Raw genomic sequence first — 27,805 nt, forward strand, 5'->3', positions numbered from 1 at the left:
AGAAGTACTCTATTGAATTGGTTTCTACTATTTAATTGCATTAAGATGCGCCAGATTAAGCAGTCTTCTTGGCTCAAGTTGCACAAATTGTACTAAACGTTTGGCTTATTTTGTATACCTATAAAGGTACTCCAAGAGCTACAGCTGAGAGTTATGAAGAAGGCCTCAAATACTCAAAGCAGATTAAGATTGAGTCCCCCCCTATGCGAACCTTTGAAGGAGCCATCACTAAGGGGAAGCCGTATGATGGAGTCACCACCATCAAAGAGATGGGGCGCTCCATCCATGAGATCCCAAGGCAGGACCTGCTGAGCCAAGAAAGCCGCAAGACCCCTGAAATAGTGCAGAGCTCAAGGCCTATCATTGAAGGCTCCATTTCTCAGGTAGGCAAGCTACTGTAGCCATTCAGAAGACAAGTCAAATTTTAAAAACCATTTTAAAGTAAAACCTTACAGTTGAACGGACAAGATGAAGTCTGAAACAGCTGTGCCGCTTACCAAAGACCCCCAGAAACAAGTCGCCAGCTTACGGAAGAAGGTCAGTGAGCACGTTCTGCAGGCAAAGTGTTCCATGAGGAAAGCACTGGTACTGAGAAGGCTCATTCCTTGTAGCCACCCAACTGATCTGAGAAGGGCCGCTCCTGTCCCACAGAAGAGTAGGGAAGTAGTCATTTCATGTACCCTAAGCTCATGTTATTTAGGGGAATGTTTCCCAAAGTTCTGATTTGCTGAGGTACATTTTTTAAATTTAAATTTGGAGAGGCACATAAGAGGAGGCATTGCCCATTCATTAGAGGAGGTCATCCTATGCAAGTTACCATCCTAGATAAGGCTCTTCACTGGTCAGTACCCTGGGCTGGTCTTCTAGAGACAACCAGCAGCCTTCTCTGAAGGCAGGCTGTTTTGTTCCACCTCTGTATTGAGAGAAATTGGTCATTCAGTAACACTCCAAACATATTCAGAAAGTTTTTTAAAGTCCCCAGTAACTTGCCTGATCGTCACGCAACGCTTTCTATGCGTTTGCAGATCTTCAGGCAGTCTCTTCAGCTTTTTCCAACCTCTTCCAGGTTGCATGGATGCCTTGTCTCTGTCCAACTTTGCCCCAGAATGCATTGCAAGTTACTGCAACTTTCTGAACATGTTTGGAGTGGGTCTCCGGCATCCACGGATAGCTGAAACAACAGATATTGCATCTGCTGATACTGAGGCCTTGCTATAGTTTTTCCATCTAGGTAAAAAATGGGGAAGGGGAGGTGCCAGGATTCCTGAGTCCAAGATTCAGGTATTGGACTATCGTCCTGCTGTGAACGGGGTTGCACTCCCTCTGAAGGAGAAGGTCCGCAGCTTGGGGGTGTACCTGGTTCTGCAGCTGCTCCTGAATTCCCAGGTGGCAGCTGTGGCCAGGGGAGCCTTTGCACAGCTTCAGCTGATTTGCCAGCTGTGACCATATCTGGGTCCCTCAGACTTGGCCACAGTGACCTATGCCTTAGTGACATCCAGATTAGATTACTGCAATGCGCTGTACGTGGGGCTACCTCTGAAGATAGTCTGGAAACTGTAATTAATGCAGAACGCAGCTGTGGTTTCTGGGCCTCTTTGGTTCGACTCAGTTAAGGCACTACTTCAGCGACTACACTGGCTGCCAGTTCGTTACTGGGCTCAATTCAAAATGTTAGTTTTGACTTTTAAAGCGCTGTACAGCTTGGGTCCAGGATGTTTGAGGGACCGCCTCCTTCCATACAATCCAACCCGTCCTCTCAGGTCATCAAAGGGGGCCTTCTAACTGTGCCACCGCTAGTGGAGGTGAGGGGGATGGCGGCAAGAATTAGGGCTGCCTTGGTGGTGGTGCCCCAGCTGTGGAATTCCCTCCCCCTGGAATTGTGGACAGTTCACTCTAGAGTCCTTTCAGCAGGGTCTTAAGGCCTTTTTATGCTGACACCAGGGGGGTGGGCATGGTGCTTTTTATGAACAGATTTCAATTGGGATCCAAGTTTTATTGTGTTAAACATTTTATTACATATATATTCAATGTTTTTAGTATTGATTTATTTGGAAACAGCCTTGAGTGCCCTTTGTGAAATAGAAAGGCGGGAAATAAAATTTCCTTAGTGAAAATGAGCCCTTGGCCAATGATGACATTCTTCTTCCACTCCAGGGCACACCCATTAAATATGAAAGCAGTTCTGGCCAGTCTGCCATTAAACACAATGTCAAGTCCTTAATCACTGGACCGAGCAAACTACCCCGCGGAATGCCACCGCTGGAGATGGTGACAGAAAATGTGAAGGTGGTGGAACGAGGAAAGTACGAGGACCCCAAACCTGGGGAAGTCCGTTCCCGCCACACCTCCGTGGTCAGCTCTGGGCCCTCAGTTCTCAGATCAACACTCCATGAAGCTCCAAAATCACAAGTCAGTCCTGGGATCTATGAGGATACTAATGCGAGAAGAACACCTGTGAACTACCAAAGCATGTCCAGGAGTTCTCCGATGATGAACAGAGTTACAGAAGGTGTGTCACTGATGCTTCCCCACCGCCCCCAGGTGCCACGATCTGGCCAGCACTATCTGGAAGTAGGCCTTGCGCAGATATTCTTCAACCCAACTTTCTTGAAATCCGTTGTTGGTTTGGACCAGATCTGGTAAACAGCAGGCAGAAATTACTGTTGATCTGTCAAGGAAAGATCAGGGAGATGATGTCATAGAGTTTATGAAGTTAGTGGTTGGTTTTTCATTGACAGTATTTTTCCACTGTCAAACATTCCACTAAAGAGTTTCTTTTATGTAGTTGCCAAGAAGGCTACTTTCTTAATGTTGCACAATGTTGTTTGTCAGAAAAGCCTGGAGTAGAGATTCTTTGCTAGACCTGAAGGCATCGGGAATGTTCTAACTTCTTGTTCTCCGTTCCCTGCAGATAACTTCTGCTGTACACTATAACTATAGCTTCTGAATGCAGCTAACATTTCTCTCTTACCATTGCTGTGTCCTCTCAGAAACCCTGTGAAGTTATTTAGGGGGAGCCTGTGACTGGCCCATGGTTGCCCAGTGAATTTCATGGTTGAATGGGAATTTGAACTTGGGTCTCCCAGGTGAATTGGTTTCCCAGTTCAGTCTATGGCATTACAGTAATCCAATTTAAAATAGTTTGCTGGATTGTGAACCTTATGAGTCTCTGTCTTCACTCCTCCTCTTGTGCACCCAGCTGTGAGGGAAGAATTTCTAGATTGGTTAAATCGCCCTCCATGTGTTCATGGGTTAACAATGGTTTACAATTAGGATGTAAAATTGGTGTCAGATGCCAGTTTCATACAGGGCTGGCCTGCGAAAGAGACCGGGTAAAATGGACAGCTCAGGCAATGGCCTTATGGGGACCCTACTGCCATGCTTTCTGTTTGGTATGGCTGCTTGTCATCCCAGCTGGTTGGCCTATCCCAGTCCCAAACGGTGCCATTGCAGCCACCATCTCGTTACCTGAGGGATGCTCTAGCCCACCCATAATACTCTTTCCCATGTGTTTTCCCTTTTGCTTTTTCTTCAGCTAGCCTTTTTAAAATTAAGGAGCAAATGGGAAAGAGTGGGGGTGTTTCCCACTAGCGGGGCTCACAAAAGTTAAACAGTGCAGTGGTGAGGCAAGAGTGCTGTCTTTGGGATGTCTTTGGCTGGTTTCATATCCTTATTTGTAAACCACAATTAAATCACAGCTTCCAGATGCAGATGGGCATGTGGCGCTGCGACTTAATTAACCACGATTCCTTTGTCCCAATTTTGTGGCAGTGCTGAGGAGGGAAATGAGGAGGGAGCACATTTATGATCTGACAAACTTGTTTAGATCCTTTGAGCTTGGCCTCTGTGCTTCCCCAACAGATGAGCACATGGTGGTGAGCCAGAAAATTCTCTGTGAAAGAAATGGATTTTAAGTAGGGATTTGGAAGCAGAGTGACAGCTGGTTTGGACAGAGAGGGGAATGTATTCCAGCATGGGGATGGTCATGGAGAACCAGAAAACACTGACCAAAAATAAATTTTTCCTTTTAATTGGAAATGATCATGTGTTCCAGGTTGTAGGCCTATTTATCCATAGGCTTCAGGAGGAGCAGGTGGGTGCAGGGTGGACCATTCAGGTTTCTGTCCCCAATGATAAACTTTTGCCAGAGTCCACTGCCTGCCCATAGAGGTAGGAGGAGGATTTGGTATCAGGTTGCACTTTGGAAGTGGGTCACTCCAGAGGTGTTACGTCAGTGTGTGCACTATTCTGGGAGACAGGAGAGGTGACTAAAGGTCAGTAATCACTTCCAGCACTTGAGCACTCCTAAAAAGTGGAAGCTCTGGTGTGAAATTCTGTAAGTTGGGGGGCTGGTCCATTTAGGAATAAGAAAATCCATTCTGAAGTGTGCCCCTCTGGCAGAGTCGTTCCTAACCTTGTCCGTCTTTCTTTCCAGCCAGCATAACTTCTGGGAAAACCACAAACCATGAAAGGAAATCCACCCTCACACCAACACAGCGAGAGAGTGTGCCTGCCAAGTCTCCTGTTCCAGGGGTGGATCCTGTTGTTGCTCATAGCCCTTTTGACACTCACCACAGAGGTGCTACTCCGGAGGTCTACAGGAGTCACCTCCCTTCACATTTGGACCCTGCCATGCAGTTCCATAGGGCTTTGGACCCCAGTACGTGCTCTTATTTCCTCTCTCTCAAGAGGCATTCAGTAAATGAGCATGAGGCTCCATCTTGTTCCAGCCCTGCTGGGCCTGCATCAGTAGGATTCTGCTGTTCATCTGCACTTAGCCAGGCTATTCTCTTCACTTAGCTAAGGAGGGAAGCACCATATAGTTTTTTCTACCACAGTCTTTTGTCCCTTTTCAAACAAATTTGCTGAGCAATCCTTAGCTGAGTGCTTTTTCTTTTTAAAGCTCATTGGCTCTCCTCATATTATTGTTATTGGCTCTCCTCGTGTTATTGGCTCTCCTCATAGCAAGCTTTTAAGATAGGTTAGGCCAGAGAGTGACTGACCCAAAATCACCCTGTGATGGAGTAGAAATTTGAACTTGGGTCTCCCTGGTACTAATCTGATATTCTAACCACTTCTCCACACTGGTTCCATTAGTATATGGAAGAGGTAATGGAGTAGGTTTTTGGGAACATCTGGACCTGCCCTGGTGTCCCCAGCCACTGGGAATAGAGTCTGTTCTTAATCAGCGAATTTCTCTCTTGGTCATACCTGAGTATGATGGAATTTTAGGAACAGGCTTTTGTAAGAGTAGATGAAAATTGCTGTTCCTGGGATGATGAATACTAAAATCCATGCTAGTGTAACACAGTAGCAGATGTGTCAAAACTATTTGCAGATCCACAAATAAGAGATGTTAGAACAAACTTGTAAGAAGCCATTGCCTGAACATTTTTTGGGAGGAAGGCAAGGAAATTTTACAAAAGTAGGTTGTTTTATTTATTTTGAGTCTATAAATGCCAAGGAAGATGCTACATGGGGCAGGCAGTGTAGATTTAAGAGAGCTTCTCAAAGCTGCAGGTGCTAATGTAGTTCTCCACTAAAGAACTTCTCCTCTCCCTACTCCCTCAGCTGCAGCCTACATGTTCCAGCGGCAGCTCTCGCCCACCCCTGGGTACCCAAGCCAGTATCAGCTGTATGCAATGGAGAACACCAGGCAGACCATCCTTAATGACTACATCACCTCCCAGCAGATGCAAGTCAACCTGCGTCCTGACTTAACCCGAGGACTCTCACCCCGAGATCAGACATTGACACTTCCCTATGCGGGGACCAGAGGTGAGTCTGCTTTAATTTGCCTGGCATGGTGTGGGCTTTCTGAATGTGGCTAGAGTTAGGTGCTTAGGGGCCCCCCCACCCAAGTCTGCCACTAAAGGCCAAACTAGATGCTACTTCAATCATGTCATTTACCTGTGTGCACATGTGCATGTGTGTGTTTATAAATAACAGGTGGGGGCACAGTCTGAAGCAGGACCTTGGCATTGTGAAGGGGAGATAATTAATCCTTTTCCTCTCTAAACAACATGCACATACTATGCAGTGGCAAACCATGTGAGTCATGTTTCTGGCCCTTGGATGTCTTATATAAGTCTTCAGAGTATTTTTGTTTTTAAAACAAACTGCAAACTGGAAGTGGCGCGCGATTGCTGCACTTTCAATTTTCAAGACCTGGGGAGCCCTGCAGAAGGTCACGCAGGGCTCTCTGCACCCCGAGAAGGCTATTGCAGGGACTGGCGAGGACCCTGCAGCCTCCTTAGTGATGTGATCCTGGGGATGCATCGCTGCCTTCCCCCCCCCCCCGCCTCCACCCCTTAAAGGGAAAGTGGCCAGGGCTCACAGGCGCTCCAGTTTGAAAAACCCTGCTGTACAGAAATGAAACTGATTAACATTGTTAGGCCATTGCACTGTTTAGCCCTGTACTCTTTTCTCTGACTGCTAATGACCCTTGAATATACTGGCAGAAGTCTTCTTCAGTTCTGCTGCTGGATAACATTTCCCTGGAGATGCTGCCAGAGATTGAACCTGGGACTTTGCACTTTCATGGCAGGTGCTGAAGCACCTGCTCTGATACTGAGCTATGGGCCCTCTCAAGGACTCCAGTCTATATTGCCTTGGTGTAGGAAGTGAAATCCTTTGTTCCCAAGGCACAATCTTTTCAATCATGGTTCTGGGATTGTTAATGATCTTCCTCCAAGGTGCCATTTTGTATCTCCTATCTTTTAAGCAGTTGTGTAATCTGCTATGAGATATTTTAGAACAGTATTAATCATTACTGTTGTAAGTTCTGTATGATCTTGTTGGCATCCTTCAGTCTCGGAAGACTATGGTGTCACGCTCTGAATGGTGGTTCTGGAACAGAGTGTCCTCTCCAGTGCGCGAAGCCTGGGTAAAGTAGGTATGGAGGATAGGCTGTTACCCATGCAGCAAATCCCCCCTCTCCACATCGCTGAAATGGTCCAATGGAAAGGCAGAGGCCAATACGGTTGGTTCCAGCGGCGTCGCAGGAGTTGCCAGAACGTGACTGTGTTCAGCCATGAACTGCCTCAGGAACTCCGGCTCCAGATTTTGCCTCGAGGTTGACTCCTGAAGCCTTTTCCATAACTGGATGTAGCCACAAGGCAGTGGAGGTTTGGGATCAGAGTTTTCCTTCTCTCAGATGAGCTGCCTTCCCAGGCTGACGAGTCCCATCTACCCGGTGGCTGTTTAGTCGCCTCTTACGACAAGTACAGCCAAACTCTGTATGATAGTGGTATGGGAAACCATAAATCTCATGGATCCTTTTGGAAAGATGTGATCAAAGCAATTTTGATAGCTTAGTGCAGTGGTTCTCAAACTTTTGAGAGACCTTAGAGACTGCTGCCTGATTTATAAATGCCTTGGGGTGAGGCTAGAATGGTGATTGGGCTGAGTACTCCCTCTCCCATAGCACTTGTTTAACCCTTGCTGCGCATAATCTAATCTTCCTTGTCAGTTTCGCAAACCCATCAAAACAGAACTATGGGCCCCCAAACCCATAGTTGGAGAACGGCTAGATCACTGTAGGACTTGTGAGCTTTTGATCAGGATATTAGGTAAAGTTGAGGATAGCATCAAAATGTTGCCCCATTTTTGCAGTGACTTGCAGACATTTTTGTGCCGAACATTTTTAAACAGCTAGTGCTATTGATTGCCAGAGAGAGGATTGACAATGTTGCCTATACTCTTCTGTCCAGGGATGGTGTTAACCCATGATGTTGACAATAAAAGAATTTGACTTCAATTTATTATTTAAGCAATGTCATCAGTATATGCTGTGCTCTACACAGTAAAAAGCAAAATAAATTGGCTTGGGCATGATGGAGACAATAGTGAATATGTGTGGAAGGGAGAGATAAGGAAACAACAGGAAATGTGAGTAAGGTGACTTAAATATGCTTTGAGTATTGCAATTTTGGACATGCATTATAATTTTTTTTTCTTTTCTGTTTTATAATTAGGAATAATTGACCTGAACTCCATGGCTCCTGCTATCTTAGTGCCCCACCCAGGAGGAACCAGCACCCCACCAATGGAGAGAATCACATACATCCCTGGAACTCAGCTTGCCTTCCCAACCAGGCCTTACAACCCTACCTCTATATCCCCAGGTGAGGGCTGTTCCACTCAAACATTCTGGGTAGAAGCCATTGGAACATTTCTATGAATGACTTTGAGCCTCCTGATTGCAGTTGGGCGGATCATAGGTGATTGCTGTGATGGCAAAAGCAATAGATGGCCTTAGAATATTTTTTGAATATTTTTGGTTCCAAGGAGGTGTTGCATCAACCTTCAGTTTTCCAAACCAGCTATTCCCTGATTTTTTCATTAGTGAATGTTCACATGTGTGCAAGTTGATTTTTCTAAAAGGCTTAACACAGCCAAATGGATATGCTACTTCATGCTATTTCAGGAAGCAGTGGTGATCACTGGCAAAATATCTCTGAGTAATGGGCACTGGGAACAAACTAATAAAGAAGTCTGTCGTCTTAAGCTCGTTTTGAATTTCCCTGAAACCTGTATATAGCTATAGTTGGAAATAGGATTAACAAACCAAATGGTGTTTGCTCTATTTAGACTTGCATCGGTGAAAGTGTGTGTGGTTCAGTCACGTTTAAGTGTACAAGAGACCCAAGCAATTGTTACCAGTTGCCCTTGTTTGCATAACTGGTTATCCTGGGATAACAACTTGTGAACGCAATAAGCCTCTGATTAGTGCGCACCTTTTCAGGAGGGAGTTAGAGGTTGCAATGAAAATGTCACATCTCTTGATTTTTTCTTTCAGAGTAATTAAAATAAATCAAAATGGTTTCTTTAACATGTTTATAACCTGCTTTTAATAAACCATTCTTTTTTGCAAGAATGGTATACAACTTAGAATAGGAATATAACCCATAATAAAGCAGTTGGTATCAATAACTGTTAATTTGCACTTCTCCTCTCTGGCTGGTAAAACTTTAAATCATGAATCAATTATGTGACCCTCACCAAAGCTTGTGGCAGTGGATTCTGTAAGTTGTTGCCTTTTGTTAAGTACCACTTCCCTTTGGAAGTGGAGAACTTGTGGAGAACCCATAATCTTTGCGCTCCTGTTTGTGAGCGCCAGAGACTTCTGGCTGGCCACTGTAGAAAGTGGAATGATGAATTTGATGGACCTTGGTCTGCCCCAGTGTGGGAATTTTCATCTTAAGGAAAGACATGTTAGCATACTAATGACCAAGATGTGGTCGGCAATAGGGTGTGATTGGAAGAACTGTGTCTGTGACTTAGGATAATGGCCCCACTAACTCATGGGACACTTTAGATTATAGGTTCAAAATATATTTATCCCACACGTCCTCCAAGGAGCTCATGGTAGGATACTGATTCTTTCCATCCCACCTTCACAAGGACGTTCTGGGGAGGATTAGGCTACAAATGTGTGATTGGCCTACCCAGTGAACTTTCATGATGGGGCAGAATATGAACCCAGGTCTCCCTGGTCAAAGTCCAACACCCAAGTCACTATGCCACACTTGCTCTTTGATTTCAATAGTTTAACCATTATTCTCTTTATGCAGCAAGCTGTGGAATCTCTTGTTCTCTGAGAAGGGCCAGGGCTTTGTGATCATCACCCTCACCAAGTTCCCAGAATACTGGGGGAGGGGGGACTATGACAGTAAAATTGAGTAAAGGTTGTAGTGCAGACCTGCCCTCTGCCTGCCACATTTTCTCAAAACATTTCTCCTCTTTGCTTTGCAGGGCATCCTTCACATCTAGCAGCTTCTGCAGTTGCAAATGCAGAGAGGGAGAGAGAGAAGGAGCGTGAGAGAGAACGAGAGAGGGAGCGTGAGAGGGAACGGGAGCGAGAGCGAGAGAGGGAGCGAATAGCTGCTGTTCCCAGTGAACTCTATCTTCGTCCAGGTTAGTACCTGTTGCCACTTCTGGATCATCTCTTGTTTCAAGAAATCACTATGGAAAGGGGCAGTTCTCCAATGGGATCTTCATGTTCAGATTAGTCCTCCTTAGGTAGCTCCTCCCTCTCAGGATAGGCAGGCCAATAGAAACAGAGTTCCTGAGGGGGAGGGGCTGCCTGGACTTCCCCCAGTTTCGGCATAGCAGGACCAGAGTGGACCAGTTCCCACTGGGCCCCCCCACTGGAGAGACTAGGGACTCTTCCCTGTTCCTGAGCAGCACCTCCCAGGCGTCCAGCAGCGCATATTGCTGATGTTGCATGTGGCACCCTGTTGCTGATTACAGCCTCAGTCCTGGAGGAAATTCACGGCTAATGCTGTGTGTTCTGTGCTTTACAAAAAAAAAAAAGGAAACGTGCAGTAAGAAGAGCTGAACTTAGCAACCTGTATACATTATCTTAAAAAATAAGTGTAATTCTACTTCAGTTGATCAGAACCTTGCATAGCTCTGTCTAACCTTGAACCACACCTCCACCCTGATAATATCCTGTCCTGCCCACCCATTGGCTCCTTGGACTTCATAGGCAATGAGCCCAGAGAGAAAGCAGTACAAGACAGCATAGATGGGGATTTCACGCACCAAAACAAACTGTGTCCCTCGCCACCCTGACTTACACCCACAGACTATTCATTCTTATCCACTTAGCAAAGGGGACTTCAGAAGTCTTGACAAAGGCAGCCATTGGGAAGCATGTCTACTGTGTTTTGTTCTGTTCCTTAAGCTGCATCTTTGCAACAACTGGAATCAAACTGTGTGTTGCAGTTTGGCCCTGTGTTGTCTTTGTTTCACACATAAGTAACATTTGCACAGGATCATGATCAGCATTGAGACCATGGCACTCGGAGAGGGAGTATTTTATTCATGTAGGGGTAAAAGTAAGAGGAGCCCCAAAGTGCTGCAGAAATTACTTGTCATCAGAATCTCCAGTGAAATTGTGTAGCTGAAGTAGCTTTGTCAAAGCTGAGAAAAAGACATTAATGAAGTTTAAAAAAAACCACCACCATGGTGTTCCCAGCTCTCAGGTGTGCCTCGTGCTACTGTCCTCAGGGACCTGTGGCAAGCCCAACGGAAGAAGCCCCTGCTCCAGGAAGAATGATGTTGCATAATCCCAGGTAATGGAGCTGTGACTTTGGGGCACCTTCTTCCCCAAGTCAAGATGGAATCTTAATACTGTGTAGGGGGCTCTGCTAAATGGACTACCTGCAGCCTTCATCCTGTGCCTTGCTTGCTCCTGATCTCAACTTTGCAGTACATCTGGAGTGTAATGGATGTTTTCCCTTTTCCCACCACCCTAATCTTACTAATTACGTCGTTCTTCAATCTCCTAAGGCACTGAGCAACCTGTCAGACCTGGTAGCCATGGCTATGTCCGCTCACCTTCCCCTTCAGTCAGGAGCCAAGAGAACATCCTGCCGCAGAGGCCCAGCATCTTCCAAGGATCTAATGGAACAAGTGTGATCACCCCACTGGACCCTGCTGCCCAGTTACGCATCATGTACGGCTTGTTTAACTCCAGGATTCTGCATACTAGCTAATGTCTTTGCTTAACAGGAGAAAGTGGCATAAGGAAATCTTGAGGTAGAATCATAGCTTTGTTTGCACAAGGTCTTGGGTTCAATTTCCAGGTAAAAATAGTCTTGAGTAATAGCTTGGAAAAGACCTTGAGCTGCTACTCGTCAGAATAGATAATTGCAGGTTATGCATATCAGTTACACAGGCCTACACAATTGAGGGTCAGAAAAGTTTTTCCCAAACTTTATGGTGGTTTGATATGAATTTGGGGTGCCGATTCCAAAAACAGCATTCGTTTTGCCCTAGCACATCTAGTTTTGGAGATATAGTATAGCCTCATTAGTGAATGGTTCAAGCAGCTTCCTCATGAGGAAGCTGCTTGAACCATTCACTAAAGAGGCTATGCCGTGTCTCCAAAACAAGACGTGATAGGGCAAAACGGATGCAATTTTTGGAATCAGCACCCCAAATATACCCAGGAATTGATGTAACGTTTAAGGAAGCAAAATGTGTGTTTGCCTGTTTTATCTGACTTGGTAGCAGATTCATATGTCCATATAGAGAGGGCCCCTAACTCAGCAGTGGAGCACTGCATACCTAAGGTTTCATTCAGCTGCTAGCATCCCCGATTTTTACAGGGAACAAGACTGGAAAAGATCTCTCTGTCTTCTGGAGAACTGCTGCCAGTTAGAATACTGGACTAAATTGTCCTACCTAGTTAGTGTAAGGCAGCTGCTTATTCACCCTATAAAAATATATTTTTTTTTAAAGGCTGCCCCATTCATTCACTATATATGGTGATATCAAATTTTTAGAGTACTTCTTCCTGGAAAACCAAAATGTAAAGGTGCGTATGTAGTCCAAATGCTTTCTCTTTTGGATTCATACTCATGAATCTGTTTGGGAGGAATTTTCAATAACAAATAAGAACATGTATCAATTGGGGCCCTCCCCTGATTGAGGGAAAACTTACAGTGCAATCCTGTACATGTTTACATGGAAGTGAATTTCATTATGTTCAGTGGGGCTTATTTTCTGGTAAGTATGCATAGGATTGGAACCCTAGTCGATTAATTGGATTGATGCTGATTATAAAATAAATAACTATTTAAAATTTTATTTGGTTAAAAATAAATATCTGAAAAAGCAGCACACTCTCTTTGTAGGTATGCAACAGATATTGCAGCAACAGCTATCTTGGAAAAGGCATTCTGTACCTGAAACTTGGGTTTTCTAAATATTCATTTATATTTTAAAAAAATTCAATTTAAGAAAATGCTATCCTATTAATCTGAGTTACCTCCAAAAATAATTGAGCTATTCAGTGTTGCAGCCCTCATTCAATGCTCAGAGAAGGCAAGCTTCATTTGCTAAAGGACTTCTACAATTGATAGAAACTTATGACTTGCTATGCCTTTTAACATGTTTTTAGATTGAAAGTCGATTGTCACATAATTCCCGCACAGGGCAAGCCATGACATGTCTGTGATGGAATTTAAGCATGAGGTGCCTTGCTCCTCACGAATTTTTATAATGCTTGGATTGGGAAGAGAGAGACTTGAGTGGCAGACAGGAACATATCTATCCTTCGTGCTTAACCTTTTGAGTGCACTTGTTGTAATATGATAGTCTTGTGGCTCATTAACTTGGAAAAGTGGAATTAAGGGGAATATTGGATAATAAAATAGATTCTTGTAGGCTTCAAGGCTCTTATAGGTTCGAGAGTCTTGCTATATGATCTAATGCCATGGCTGTTCCCTTTTTGCCAACAGGCAGCTTCCTCCTGGTGCTCCTTCCATAGCTCAGGGGTTGCCTGCTTCACGTGCTTACAGCACGGCTGCTGATGCCCTGGCAGCTCTGGTGGACGCAGCAGCTTCTGCTCCTCAAATGGAAGTTGCCAAGTCAAAAGAGAGCAAGCATGAAGGGAGCCGCATAGAAGAGAACCCGTGTCGCAGGTCAGCAATGGTTAATGAGCAGCAGCAGCAACAGATGGAGCAAAAGGCGCTGGAGGTGGAGAAGAGGGGGGCCCCAGGCCCATATACCTCGTCATCGGCCTTTTCCAGCAGCAAGTCCCAGAGCCAGTCGTCTTCAGCAATCTACTCAGAGGCTGGGAAAGACAAAGCCCCCCCAGCCATATCCAAGTACGAGGAGGAGCTGCGGACACGTGGAAAGACCACCATCACGGCTGCCAACTTCATTGACGTGATCATCACCCGGCAGATTGCTTCAGACAAAGACGCCCGGGACCGTGGCTCCCAGAGTTCGGATTCCTCCAGCAGCCGTATGTTCCTTTCGATCGCTGCTCTGTGGTTTTTCTGCTTCCTTATTCTTGAAGTTTAGAAGTTAAGAACCTGACAGTGATGTCGAGCATGGCCATTACTTTATTTTATTCATTTTTATTCTGCCATTCACTATGAGTTCCAAGGCAGTTAACAATAAAATACAAAAACGTAGAAACAGTTTTTAAAACTTAATAAAACTGATTGGAGACAGCCAAACAATCCAACTATAGCAGCTGATACAATGTTGATATTCTCAAAACTTGATTAAACAAGTACAGATAAGTCCTTGGCATCCACGGGGTTCCATTCCCTGAACTCCTTAGGTGTTGAAAACCATGGATTATCAAATTCAGTGTCTGACCTGTTGCCTCAGAAAGCCTGCAGGACCTTTAATAGTCACTTAAGATTTTTTGGAACCAGTCGCACACAGCCTCCCTGCGACTCAGAAGACCTCCTGAACACAACCTCTGGTGGCGTCTGGGAGGTTTGTGGGTCCTCTAGCGGCAGGTTTTGAACCTGCAGTGGGTCAGATCTGCAGATACTGAACCCACAGACAAAGCAGACCCACTGTATGTCTTTGTAAAAATTGAAAGGGAACATCTTGACTCCCCTGAGGTAAGATGTTCTACAGCTACTGGGGGAAGAGCATTTATGAACCACGCATGTTTTTTGATTTTTATAACAAAGAGCAGCTCCAGTTTTGGGGGGGAGGGGGAGTGGGTTCCACATATTGCCTTCCAAAGGGGTTTAGCTTAGATTTTTTTTTTTTTTGCCACTACTAAGTTTCTCTTGTCAGCTCTGGCAACCATTTTGTTTTCCCCACAGTGCTCCTACTGTACTTTGGGGTGTGTTGGTAAAAAAGAATGTTGGTTTCTTCTGGTGGCTACCATTTTGTTTAATAGGAGGTGCCATTTTTATTTTCTGTAATGCTATATTGGGGGCATTGTGGGAAAAACAAAATGGTGGCCGTGTCCAGTCTTTCCCAACATAGGGCTCAAGGACGGCAGACAGCTCTACTGGTGATTGGGGCTAGTGCTGTATACCAGTACTTGACCACAGCCAATATAGATTAGGCAAATTATGCAGAACATCTGTGTTTCTCTGATTGGGTTTTTTGGGACGGGACAAAGAGCTCCACTTGCAATCTGCTTGGTGTCTTTTCCCCAGCCTATATTGTTATTTACGATCCATTGGCTTCTGATATCTCAACAGGCCCATTACATTTCTTACACCCTTTCAAGCATATCTTTGAAGCTCTAAGGACTAGAAACTAGCTCATTTGAAAATGAAGACAAAACCAAGGAAGAGTTTTCAGGAAGCAGAACTATGCACCTGATCACCACTTTCCGTTCTTTTTCTGTTCAGTAGAACTGTAACATACCTGCTTTCCTGCCTGTGACCCTGACTGGAGAGCACCAGTTGTGTCAGCTGTGTCAATGAAAAGATTTAGACTTACATTTTCAAATGTTAATTGTAGGCAACATATTTATATTGAACTCTTTCAAAGTTTTAGTCTTCTACCTCTTACAAGAATAATCACAGTTAAGCTATGATCCAAAGCAAAAATTTAAAAAAAATTCCTTGTGGCCAAGCTGAACATTATATGGAACAGATAATGTGACTCTGGGGTTTTGGGTTTTGTTGTTTTTAAGTAAATAATGTGAGGAGTCAGGACAAAATGGGCTAGAACCAGCAGAGTGCACTGTCCCATGTTCTTAGTGGAAAGAAAACTTGCATTGAAAGCTGAAGAAAACTTTTTTTCCATGAAAAATTGGGGGGGAGAGGTTAATTGGGATCAGAACCATGGCAGCAGCAAAGTACTAAAGCCCTTTCCCCACATTCCCCTGCTGTAGTTTTAACCCATTTCATTCCCACTGCATGCTGTTTACTTAATTACATGCACAAATTCTCACCCACCCATACCCCAGGCCAAATTATGCATTCCTCATAACATGTCATTTGGCCCTCTCTTAATTCTCTGCTTCTTTTGATCTGGAATACTATGTACTTCTCAGTGCTTATTGATGAATAACGGTACCAAATATTGTAATTAGAAACTTTTAATCACTGGGTCTTGTTCCCTCAATTTGACCTCTCTCTTTCCCCATCTTCCCATTCCTGCAGTTTCCTCTTCCCACCGATACGAACCACCCAGAGATGCCATTGAGGTGATTAGCCCAGCAAACTCACCTGTACCTCCCCAGGAAAAGATGCCACCTTATCAACAGGAGGTTCCCAAGATGAGCCAGGCAGAAAGTAAGTTTGGCTACTTACCTTTCCCTGTCCTGAATGGCGTTTCACTCTGTCTGAAAGAGCAGTGTTTCAGCTGGGGGGTGGGGGCAGGGAGATTCTTCTGGGCTCTCCACTGGTCCTGGATCACTAGATGGTGGTGGCGGCCAGGAGAGCCTTTGCCCAACTGAGCCTTTGCTTCTGTACCAGCTCTTGAGACGTGACCATGGTGGTTCATATCTTTGTAACATCAAGACTAAACTATGTAATGTGTACTGTATGGGGCTGTTCTCAAAAACTGTCTGGAAACTGCAGTTAGCTCAGAACATGGTGGCCCATGTAGTCTCAAGAGCTCAGTAGTTTGAGGAGGCAGCTGCTCCTATGGCTGCATTGGCTGCCAGTTCATTTATTTCTGGACACAATTCACAATGTTGGTTTTGACCTTTACTGCCCTTTATAGCTGGGGGCCAAGGTACCTCAGGAGTTGCCTTCTTCCCTATGAGCCAACTTGTCCCTTGAAGTCACCTGAGGGGACCCTACTTCGAATGCTACCTTTGGCAGTAGCCCTGTCTTAAACAAAGGGGGGTTTGGGAGCTTAGGGTTCTTGGTTCTCGAACCCTAAAACCCTCAAGGCCCCTTGCCTTGGTGGTACTGCCACCACCTTGTACGTGCCAGTGCCTCAGTCCAGGGACACTGAGACCCTCTAGGCTTAAGACTATCCTTTGCAGGCACTGAGCTCTTTTTAATTAAAGCCTCAGTTCTCAAGTTACTAGACCTCAACGGGTACTGGGTAGCTTGCTAAACGGCTAGGCAGGATTCTGAACCTTTGTCCCCAACAGACAGTGAAACAACTTAGTAAAAGATATTTTAGTTTAAGTACATAAGGTTACACACTCTAAAATAAGGCAGCAAAGGCTAGAGGCATAAACATCTAGGAAACATATCGGCAATAAAATAATAAAGCTAGCTGGCTGTCTCTATTAATCCCTATCTCTCACATGGGTCAGTTATTCTTGTAGATCTCTTAGCTCCAGGGCTACCTATGGGGCCAGGTGCCCATGATGGACAATGGAGCTTACCAAGACTTCGCACCCAAGACTCTCTGTCCAAGAGGGAACTCAAACACACCCCCTGGGCACTCATTATTATACTTCTTATGCTAATAGTACTGAGGTGACTTCATACTTATTAGACTGTCCAATTAGAACCCTTGAGGAACAGAACCTTCTCAAAGTTGGCCTGGTTGCTAACCCCTCATAGTTCGTACCCCTCCCAACTGAAGATCCACAGCTGCACTCAATCACCCTTGATAAGGAGTCTCTCTGTCTGCTAAGGTGCTAAACATTCCAATGGGTTATAAGTCTTGTTATCTGTCCTTCCTGGCCAGCAAAGGAGAGACAACAAATCCTTTTGTTTATTTACTCACATTCCTGCAGCTGGGAACTGCTAGCAACTTCTCAGTTACACTTTCTTAGTTTGGTTCAGACTTCTCATGCCAACTTAGGCCTAACATGTACTTATTCATGGCACGCTCCCTTTTGGGAAGAGAGGATAGAAGGTTGACACCTTCAGACACTCTTTACTAACACACAGGTCAGGGCACTTCTTATAATGAATTTACTTTACAGTTACTTACTAAGCAAATACATAGCAGGGTTTACTAACAGTGTATAAAGCAGTGAAAGCTACGAGGCAGTTTGTATTAGCATCAATGGGTTCCGTGAGGTTACATAGAGAATACTTCATTGATTTCTTACTAATATCGTCTTGTTACTACTTATGAGGTAGTGCTTTGTTGATTTTCGTTATACCACATGTGAGACAAAGCATCAGCCAAAACATTCTTAAAACCTGAGAGATGCTGAATTTCAAATTGGTAATCCTGCAGCGCTAAAGCCCAACTGCTAGCAACTTCTCAGTTACACTGTCTTAGTTTGGTTCAGGCTACTCATGCCAACTTAGGCCTAACGTACTTATTCATGACAAGCCCTACTATTGGCAACAAGGTATAGGGCCTTCTTTGGCAGCACTATTATTGTGGAATTCTCTCCTGATTGTGTTAATAACTATGCGCTTCCTGCTAGCCTTCTGTCAGGGGGTAAAAGCCTTCTTTTGTCAAGTCTTTCCTTCTTAAATGTTTCGCTAGTTTTGTTATAGTTACTTTGTTTATGTGTTTGGCTGTTTGGAATATTGACGGCCCAATCCTTTCCAACTTTCCAATACCATTTGCAGCCATAATTCAGCCCCAAGATAAGGGAACGAATGTTCCTTTATCTTGTGGATGCCTCCATGACTGCTGCCCCTCCACACAATGCAGTGCATATCCCATTGGCACAGCTGTATCAGCAATGGAAAGTTGGATAAAATTGGGCCCTAAGTGTGTGCGTTAATGCTGGTCATTTTAATTTCTGTTTTTTAATATTTGTATTGAATTATTTGTATTGTATTATTATGACTTTATGAATGTTGTAAGTTGCGTGGGGAGGAAAGGAGAGATGTAAATATTTTAAATATAGAATTAGCCAATTGACATCTGTTAGCTATAGAACCTCAGTGTTAAAGGGCAATATGCCTCTGAGCCTCTGGGGAGCAAACCATGAAGAGGATGCTCTTGCCTTCACACCCTATTTGCAGGTGGTCTGGAAACATCCATCTGGCTGCTTTTGCTGGCCTACATGAGACTTTTGTTCTGATTCAGCCAAGCAGTTCTTATATATTGTCCAACATATATCTCTTTTTCTTGCTTTCTAACTGTGAATACCAGGAGACTGCAATCGTCAGTATGAGGGGCCAATTCATTCTTACAGGCCTCAGCAAGATTCACCTTCGCCACAGCAACAGCAGCCACCTCCACCTTCCTCACAGGCTGAAGGGATGGGACCTGTGCCACGGACCCACCGCCTGATCACTCTTGCCGATCACATCTGTGTAGGTTTGCATGCCTGAGCTTCTGCACTTGGAGTTCCTTTATGTTTCCATTCAGTTTTTACCCCAGATCAAGGCACAAATCCTTGGGGACACCTCCCCTGTCCAAAAAATTTTGCACTTACCTTTTCCTTCACAGAAGCAGAGAATTATCCAAAGCAGCTCAATTTCTGCATTCAGAATTGCTCAGTTTAGAATTTGCAGGTGTCGATGAATATATGGCTGGTGTGTGTGTGTGTGTAGTTAAGTAAAGCAGGGAAGTGTCAACAGCATCCTGAACATTGGCATCATGTTTGCAGATGAGCCTCATAGTGAAGATTTAAAAAGTTATTCTTTAAAGGTAAACAGAGATTGGAATTGTGTCCCTAGCAGCACAGTACTATGCATGTCAACTTGGAAGTAGACATTGAAGTAGACAGAAGTCCCATGGTGCTCAACGGGACATACTCCCAGGAAAGTGTAATAAGATTGGAGCCTAACAGCCCAATCCTAAGCTGCCTGGGGCACATGGCTGCAGCGGCGCCAAGAATGGCTGCCGCCACATCCTGTATGCCTCAGCCTGCCGCAGGCGACACCTCTGGAGAAGGGGACTTTCATCCCCTTCCCCCGGGTAGGGAAAGCAGCCCCACAATGGGGCTACTCACTTTACCGCTGACCAAAAGGTCAGCGGTAAAGTAAAGGCGTTCATGTAGGGCGCCAAGCCCTGCACGAACAGACAGGATTCAGTGGAACTGAGCTCCACCAAACCCGCCTCCTGCCTCCCCAATCCCTCCCACGGTATGCCTCCCGCCCGCCCTCTCTCCCCCTCCCTGGAACACCTCCTTCCCGCCCCCTCCCCGCCCCTGCTTACTCTGCTGCAGCTCGGTGGTCCATGAGACCACAGAGCAGCGGAGGATGGGCACCCTCCCAGCACGAACCCAGTGGCGGCTAGCACTGGGCTAGTACGGGCACTGGCCCGGTGGTAAGCCTCACAGATGTGCCTTACAGCACTTTTGCAACAGTGCACTCTGGCGGAAAGCTGGAGCGCCGAGCTCAGGTTTGGGCTCTGAATCTCCACAAAATTCCCTAATTCATTGCCAGCTTAAATCTAGTTTGGCAATCTAGGATGAATGTCCCACACAGTTATGGTGTTGCTTACTTTTTTCCATTTCTCCTGCCCCTGTTACCTCCTCCAGCAAATCATTACACAGGATTTTGCTCGCAATCAAGCCTCTACACAGCCATCCCTCCAGACTCCCACTAGCACATTCCAAACCTCTGCTCCAACTTCCATCACTGCAACAAACCGGGTGAAAACCTCCAACCGCTACAGTCCAGAGGCACAAGTGCAGCCTGGCTCCTACCAGCGCCCAGGTTCCCGGGTGTCCCCAGAAAATCTCTCTGACAAAGGCAGGGGAAGGTAAATTTTGAGTGGAGCTGCGCTTTTGGATGTTGGATTATGTATTTCCTCCATTGTCTAGCATTAATGTTCTCATCACCTACCCATCCTGGTCTGGCCATGGTTAGTGCTAACTGAGGTTTACTAATAAGTTGGATTAGTAAGCCCTAATTAAGAAGGAACCAGAATTAGTGTTAACCATGGTTAGAACTGATGTTCATGTAAGCCTTTAACTACGGGTAAGGGCTGGGGGACAAATTCATACCAGAAAGGGGAAGGAGGAAAAAAAGAGGGTGGGAAAAACAGAAAGGGGAAGGAGTATGGGGTCCTGTGACATCTTCCTAGTGTTCTAACTGTGGTTAAGAGATTTGTTGGTGTTATATCTGCACCATCTCCAAGAGATCTTTCTGCAATCTCAAGATTGCAAAGACATAATTCCCACCTTCCATAAAGGGCAAATGTGAAGTGGGGTCATACTGTACAGCCCAACAAGTTCTCAAGTCAAGACACCTTCTGCTTAAATATCACCTCTGACAAAATGGTTACCCAGACTTTGCATGAACGTGTGCAGAAGAAGGAGTCTACCGATTCCCCTACATAATTTAAACCAAATCTCCCTGCCTTACAGGTCAAAGAACACTCCGCATGGGGGTGGCAATATAAGTGTAATTTGATCTGCTTTGTAATACCTGGCAAACTTTACATACACCCTCTTGTTTTGCAAACTGTAGGCTTGGGAAGTCCCCAGAGAGAAGTCACATGTCTTCAGAACCTTATGAGCCAATCTCTCCTCCCCAAGCCCCAACCATGCACGAGAAGCAAGACAACCTCTTGTTACTCTCCCAAAGATCAGAGCCTTCAGAACAGAGGTAAGGAAGCAGAACTTTAAAAACTTTTGTTTGCTTGCTGATGGGAGGTATTGTAATCCCAAAGGTACTTCTGTGGGACCTAGGAGTATGGCTTTGTGGTACATATATAGTCCAAGATATCCTGAGTACTAGAATTTCCAGAGTGCTACCATATTGATCTGTAACGAAAGTGTCTTCTGGCACCTTAAAGGCTAACAAACCTTAAAGGCTACATGTTGGCAACCTTCAGTCTCGAAAGACTATGGTATCGTGCTCTGAATGGTGGTTCTGGAACAGCATCTAGTGTGGCTGAAAAGGCCGATTCGGGAGTGACAATCCCTTCCACACCGGGAGCAAGTGCAGTCTGTCCCTGGTCTGTCTCCCTGGCTATGGGCCTTCCTTCTTTGCCTCAGACTGTTGGCCAAGTGTCTCATCAAACTGGGAAAGGCCATGCTGCACAGCCTGCCTCCAAGCGGGCCGCTCAGAGGCCAGGGTTTCCCACCTGTTGAGGTCCACTCCCAAGGCCTTCAGATCCCTCTTGCAGATGTCCTTGTATCGCAGCTGTGGTCTACCTGTAGGGCGCTTTCCTTGCACGAGTTCTCCATAGAGGAGATCCTTTGGGATCCGGCCATCATCCATTCTCACAACATGACCGAGCCAACACATATCTAAGCATAAGCTTTCATAAACTAGAACCCACTTTACAGTATGGTACAAATACAGTACCCACAGATACAGTACAGTGTGTGTAATTCTTTCCTGGTGGCTTCTTGGTTTTGGCAGGACGGACTCTCGTTCTCCGGGGAGCATCAGCTACCTGCCCTCATTCTTTACCAAACTTGAGAACACCTCACCGATGGTGAAGTCCAAGAAACAGGAGATATTTCGTAAGTTGAACTCCTGTGGTGGAGGCGACTCTGACATGGGTAAGAGGGTTTTCCTTTCTGTGTTTTCTGTCCTTGCTTTTATAAAGTAATTCTCAAACTATGTGCCAGAGCACACAAATATGATGAGGGAGTGTGCCTTGAGAAATACTTTTGTTTAATTAAAAGCTCCTGTGAGTCAAGAGTACTTGCCCATTGAAGAGACTATACAGTGCATCTGCATGAGTCACTGTTCTGGCCACTCCTCATTCCAAATAGCTTCTACTGGGGAATGACCCATCCTTAAGGAGACTGACTATTGTGTGTCTGTCTGCATGAGTTCTCGAGGCTGATTGCATTCCAGTCAAGAGGCCTGTCCAAGACAGTGACTGCGCAGCATGGATAATTCTTATTTTTACACATTGTAGAAGTAATGGTTTTCGAGAGTAAGGGTGAGATGGGACTCCAGTTTTAATGAAGGAAAATGTAGTTACTTGCTGTTGGAAGCTGGAAATCTGTTGGGACAAAAATGAGTGAAAATGGGTCCCAGCTTTTGGCTTTTGTGTGCTGGAAATCATAATGAGTCTTGAAAGAGTGATTCTAAGTTAAAAGTACAGTCATACCTTTTTCCTTTTTAGCCTCTGCTCCACTCAGCAGATTCTTTGAGACCAAGGCATTCAATTAAGAACAAATCTAAAGCCCCATGCCAAATTGTTTTATGTATTTAAACAATGTTTTAAAACCACAAGAAAGAGGGAGGTTGCCAGACCTCTCTAGGCACAAGTTGAGCACCACCATCAAAGAGGCCCTGTCCCTGATAGTTGCCAAACAAACCTCTGAGAATGGTGGGCAGAGAGTAGGATCTCAGCTGCTGGTTGCAGAACTCAGGCATGTTCATATGGGAGGAGGTGCTCCCCGAGATAAAGCCCCAATTGGCCTGGGAGCACATTAAAGGCCAAAGCTGGCACTTTAAATCAGGAAGCAAACAGGCAAGCAATGCAGTTGATACTAAACTCTCTATTTGGCCCTAGCATCTTGCACGGAGAGGAATACCTCTGTCATGTCACACTCTGCGTTTCCTTTACTAATAAAGGGTCCAGTGCTGTCCTTGTTGTAATGTCTCCTCCCTGTGGGTGGTGTTCTGAGGTTTCACTAAAAGGCAATAGGGTTTATTAGACCCCCCCCCCCCAATTAAAGTGAAGGGGTGAGTGGGGAATGGAAACGGTGCTTTCAAAATATTGTTTATCTAAATGACCTCAGTGCTTTGAAAATGCCAGTCCATACCTTTCAGGATATTTGGAGTTGAAGAAAAAAAGTTATGAGGGGTCTGGGAGACCCTATAGGAATTAATATAGGCATGTTGCTACTAAAAATCCTGGATGTTATCCCTTTTCTAGTAACACGAATCCCAAATATGATGTTATTTTTTTATTATGTTCTCATGTACCATCTTTAACTGTGACTTAATCAAGGTGTTTGGAATGAGACTTATTGGGGATCTATTAAACCTAGTATCCGCACTAGTAAAGTGTATTTTTCAAGTGTAGTGGATAATGGGGTTTTATTTTTGTGGCCTCAGAACGATTGCCCCTATGGATTTTCAGCTGCACTGGCCACATCAGCATAACCTTCTGGAAAGCCGTAAGGGTTCCTTCAGTGATGTCAATTTCTCTTTATGGCTTAGGAAAGCATGCCAAAGGAGAGGAGATTGTCCACTGGGATTAAGTGTATAAGTCTATACACCCTTTTGCTGAGTTAAAAGGCATTAAAAACCTATCTTTGAGTAAAGGAGAGTACTTAACAAACTTTAGTTAAGGAGATTAGTGTGCCATGAAGATTCATGTAAACAAATTTAATATGAAGCAGAGCACTAACTACTGAATCAGGCCCATGATCCATCTAGCTCAGTATTGTCTGCACTGATTGGCAGCAGATCTCCAGGGTTCAGGAGGGGATCTTCCAGGTAGATCAGGTAGGGCTTGAATCTGAGACTGCCTGCATGCAAAACATGTGCTCTGTCAGTGGACTATGGCACGTCCCTCAACTGGGGTGAGCCCAAAGTGTCCACACACAAAAGGGACTGCCAGCTGCATCTCTGCGTGCTATGTTGCTCTGGCCTGACTTCCTTCCAGTGAACCACTTGATTCCTTACTTTGCCTTCTGGTCTGGTTTCCTTCTAATAAGCTTGTTGCTGGCTAGTTCTCTGACATCTCTGCTGAAGGTGTGATTTGTATCATTCCATCTGTGCAGAGTCATATCAGGATTGCCTTTCCTCAGAGGAGACTAGATGGGTTCCTCCATGAGTCGCTGCTCTCTGTGCTTGTTTTTTTTAATAGCCAGATCAGTGACTCATGCAAAAACACAGGTTTGGGCTCCTGTGACTGAGGGTAACTTTTACACTCTGCAAATAAACCTTTTGGTTGTAAGAGTGAGTTGTGCCTTCCATTTTAAATTCAGAAGGAAACGTGTGACAGCTGTTGGATACTTGAGGAACATTGCTAGAGAAGGGTGGTCAGGAGGGTAACCACAGTTAAGGATCATTTGCAAGGGCAGTTGTCCAAATGTACGTATGTTAAATGTGCCAGGAGGTTAATAGCTTTTTAACACAGTATTAACTTGGTCTCTAAGAACCATGGGAGAGTGATGGTAATTGAATTAGAGGCAGAGTGAGGTGTGTGATGTGCAAATTATTCTTGTGCAACTATAAAGCATGACTTGAACTCTGCAGCTTCTAGTTCTCAAAGTAATAAATTGCATAATTCACAGTGTGGCTATAGATCATGAAAAAATGAACAGGCAAAAAAAGAACCCCACTGTTAGGAAAGAAAATCTAACTCTTCCTACAACCCCCAAATTCCTTGAATTTGGAAAGTGGACAGAGAAGAAAACATCATTCCAATGATTGCGCATTCCTGACCCTTTTGTGTAGATTCCCTAAGACTAATTAGAACGTGTGTTTTATCTTTTCTTGTTTAACAGCTGCTGCTCAGCCGGGGACAGAAATATTCAATTTGCCAGCAGTCACTACCTCAGGTAAGCATTTTTGAAACTGCCTAGCATTTCATGATACAAGATTGTCTCCCTTTTTACATGCATCTTGTATGAAAGCCAGCATGGAATGCGGCTAGAGCAGCATTTCTCAAAGTGTTCCCCTAGGAACCCTGGGACTCCCTGAGACCCCTTCAGGCTCCACATATACATCATAAATGGCTGCCTTCTACTCTGTGTTGTGCTACTCTGTGCATGTGCCAGGCCTCTTTGAGACTCCGCAAATGCACCTGGCTCCCTGAGACTCCATTGAGGAGGGTAGAGGGCTCCAGAGACTGAAAGAGTTTGAGAACCATTGGGCTAGAGCAGGGGTCTCCAAACTTTTTGACCAGAGGGCCACATTATATATCTGGTGTGGTGTGGAGGGTCAGGAAAAAAAATTTAAATATAAAATTTAAATAAATAAATTAGAGATGGAACTTAGATGAGTGAATAAATGAATGAATGGGCTCATTCATTCAACCTCTCTGGCCCTCAGAACACCCTCCAGACACAATCAGAGCACAGTTCTGGTCATGTTCAGTTGAGTGGGTCAGAGGCTTTTGGGGACAAGAGGTTGGCTGTGGGCCGGAAAGAGGCTTGCTGAGGGCCACATCTGGCCCCGGGGCCATGGTTTGGAGACCCCTGGGCTAGAGTATTGAACTAAGAATGGGAGAACCTGATTCAAATCTCCACTCACTGATGAAGCTCATATTTCAGCTTGAGGCAGGTCTGAGAGTCCCAAAAGTCCCACGTGTCTACCTTAACTTTGCAGTGCACCACTACAGGAGAGCATAGGGTGCCTTTTAGGTCTCACCTACAGTTTCTACATAGGGTGCCTTTTAGGTCTCATCTACCATTTCTGCAAGGTGTCCATGAAGCCCAAGGGGTGCCCTGTGTGAACCGACCTTGTGCCACTGAGTGTCATAAAATCCTCTGGGGTGTACTGGGCTTCCTCAGCGGGTGTATAAGAGTTCCTCAGCTTTCAGGTGACTATTTCACATTTGCTGTACATACATGAATAGCACTTTAGAAATAAAAACTGTGGGAAGTGTCCACAGAATTTTAAAGGCTTCAACACTGTGGCCCTCTTTGTTATGTGTCCTGAATAATGTTTGTCAAACTGGTGAGTGAGAGAGAGAGAGAACTTTCTTTGATCCTATTTTCTATTTTTAATGCACATTTAACAGTATGCCCTCTCCTGAGCATGTTATAAACCTGACTCCATGGCACAATCAGTCCTGCTCTAATAACTGGTTGCTCGCATGACTGACTGACTTTTCAGCCATTTCAGAGTTTGCTGGCTAACTTGGAGCTTTGCATCAACTGTATTCACCTATTGGCACTTTTTTCTCTTTTTCTCTGTTCCTTTTCCAAAACTACTTTCTTCTCCCTGCTGCCCTGGCCACCTTTGTCATCCTTGCTGAAATGTGTCGTCGTCTTCTCTTTCCACGTGTTCCCCATCTGTGTCCTTCCTCCTCCCAGGTCCAGTCAGTGCTAGAGGTCATTCCTTTGCAGATCCTGCCAGCAATCTGGGCCTTGAGGACATCATCCGCAAGGCACTGATGGGCAACTTCGATGACAAAGTGGAGGACCACAACATTGCCATGGCCCAGCCCATGGGCTTAGCACCTGGTGGCACCAATTCTGCCCTGCCAACTAACAGTGAAACTCGGAGGGAAGAAACTAATCCATCCCCAAATCCGGGTAAGCTCTGTGGTGGCTCTTTGGGAGTGGGGTCCAATTTGGGTTAGATGGGGCAAACACAGGCACAACAGTGTACAGACATTCCTCCGTATCAATGGATCCAGTATCCAGTTCTCCCCCCTCCCATTAACTTTGTTTGGGTTTTTATTGGTGGCAGCAAGCAAGAATTTGTCTTCCTTTTTATAAGACAATATAAACATGCAAGCTTATAGCACAACATGCAGGCAGACAGCCTGGACGCTAGAGAGTTGCAGACAGAACAGAGCCACCAGCTTCCTGCTTCCTGTTAACTTTTCCTTAGTCTCCAAGTGTTCAGGCTGCTTGTCTTCTTGTCCTGCTATGAGCTTGCATGCTTATAGCATCTTATAAAGCAGGGGTGTCCAAACCTTTTGCCGTGAGGACCACATCATCTCTCTGACACTGTGTTGGGGGCTGGGGAAAAAAAATTTACATTTAAAATCTGAATAAATTTACATAAATGACTATATTAGAGATGGAACTTATATGAATGACTGAGGGTCTTGCAATAGCTCAAGGCCTAGAAAAGTCTTTGCACAAAGAAAGGCCGGTCTTTCGTTCACTTCTGCTGCTGCATCACAGATGTGAAACAGCAAGCAGTGCAAGGAGCCCTCGTCCCACAACTCATGTGAGAGGTCGAACAGTTGCCCTCAGGCTGACTCCAGCAAATCTCCGGAGGGCCAGAGGCTCATTGGAGACTGAGGGCTACCCGTGGGCTTGATTGCAAGGGCTGCAAATGGCCCCTCGGCCAGGGTTTGGGCACCCCTGCTGCAGAAGGAAGAAACATCTTTGGTTTCATCTTCCAGTAACATCTTCCAGTAAGAACCAAAACAAAGTTAATGGGCAAGGGGGGCATGGAGATAGTGTTTCCTCATTTCCATGGGGGGAGGGGCTGGAATGTAGCCCCCACAGATATGGGGGTGGGGGACACACCTGTATTTAATCTGTGGTCATGGCCATTTCTTCATCTGTGGTATAAGCCCGGCATGTAGTTGGGATGATGATGCCTGTTCATCTTTCATCTGGGCTGTTGGTAACGTGCCCCAT

General features: G+C 45.2%; 1 protein-coding gene across 7 annotated transcripts in view; it reads left to right on the forward strand.

Annotated features, from left to right (window-relative positions):
* Nucleotides 1–27,805, forward strand: part of NCOR1 (nuclear receptor corepressor 1) — a 120,844-nt gene that overhangs the window by 85,737 nt on the left and 7,302 nt on the right. For 5 of the 7 annotated variants that reach the window (XM_066634789.1, XM_066634788.1, XM_066634793.1 and 2 more), the window contains exons 31-45: nucleotides 127–383; nucleotides 2,155–2,509; nucleotides 4,436–4,660; nucleotides 5,572–5,778; nucleotides 7,977–8,126; nucleotides 9,757–9,918; nucleotides 11,299–11,464; nucleotides 13,254–13,762; nucleotides 15,888–16,019; nucleotides 18,757–18,920; nucleotides 20,093–20,316; nucleotides 21,027–21,164; nucleotides 21,927–22,069; nucleotides 24,986–25,039; nucleotides 26,519–26,740. In XM_066634789.1, the coding sequence (XP_066490886.1) occupies nucleotides 127–383; nucleotides 2,155–2,509; nucleotides 4,436–4,660; nucleotides 5,572–5,778; nucleotides 7,977–8,126; nucleotides 9,757–9,918; nucleotides 11,299–11,464; nucleotides 13,254–13,762; nucleotides 15,888–16,019; nucleotides 18,757–18,920; nucleotides 20,093–20,316; nucleotides 21,027–21,164; nucleotides 21,927–22,069; nucleotides 24,986–25,039; nucleotides 26,519–26,740 (3,108 nt within the window). The remainder of the gene's footprint in view (nucleotides 1–126; nucleotides 384–2,154; nucleotides 2,510–4,435; nucleotides 4,661–5,571; nucleotides 5,779–7,976; nucleotides 8,127–9,756; nucleotides 9,919–11,298; nucleotides 11,465–13,253; nucleotides 13,763–15,887; nucleotides 16,020–18,756; nucleotides 18,921–20,092; nucleotides 20,317–21,026; nucleotides 21,165–21,926; nucleotides 22,070–24,985; nucleotides 25,040–26,518; nucleotides 26,741–27,805) is intronic. The other 2 variants (XM_066634792.1, XM_066634790.1) reach the window with 2 other exon arrangements.

Source organism: Tiliqua scincoides, chromosome 8 (assembly GCF_035046505.1).
Source record: "Tiliqua scincoides isolate rTilSci1 chromosome 8, rTilSci1.hap2, whole genome shotgun sequence".
NCBI classification, from domain to species: domain Eukaryota; kingdom Metazoa; phylum Chordata; class Lepidosauria; order Squamata; family Scincidae; genus Tiliqua; species Tiliqua scincoides.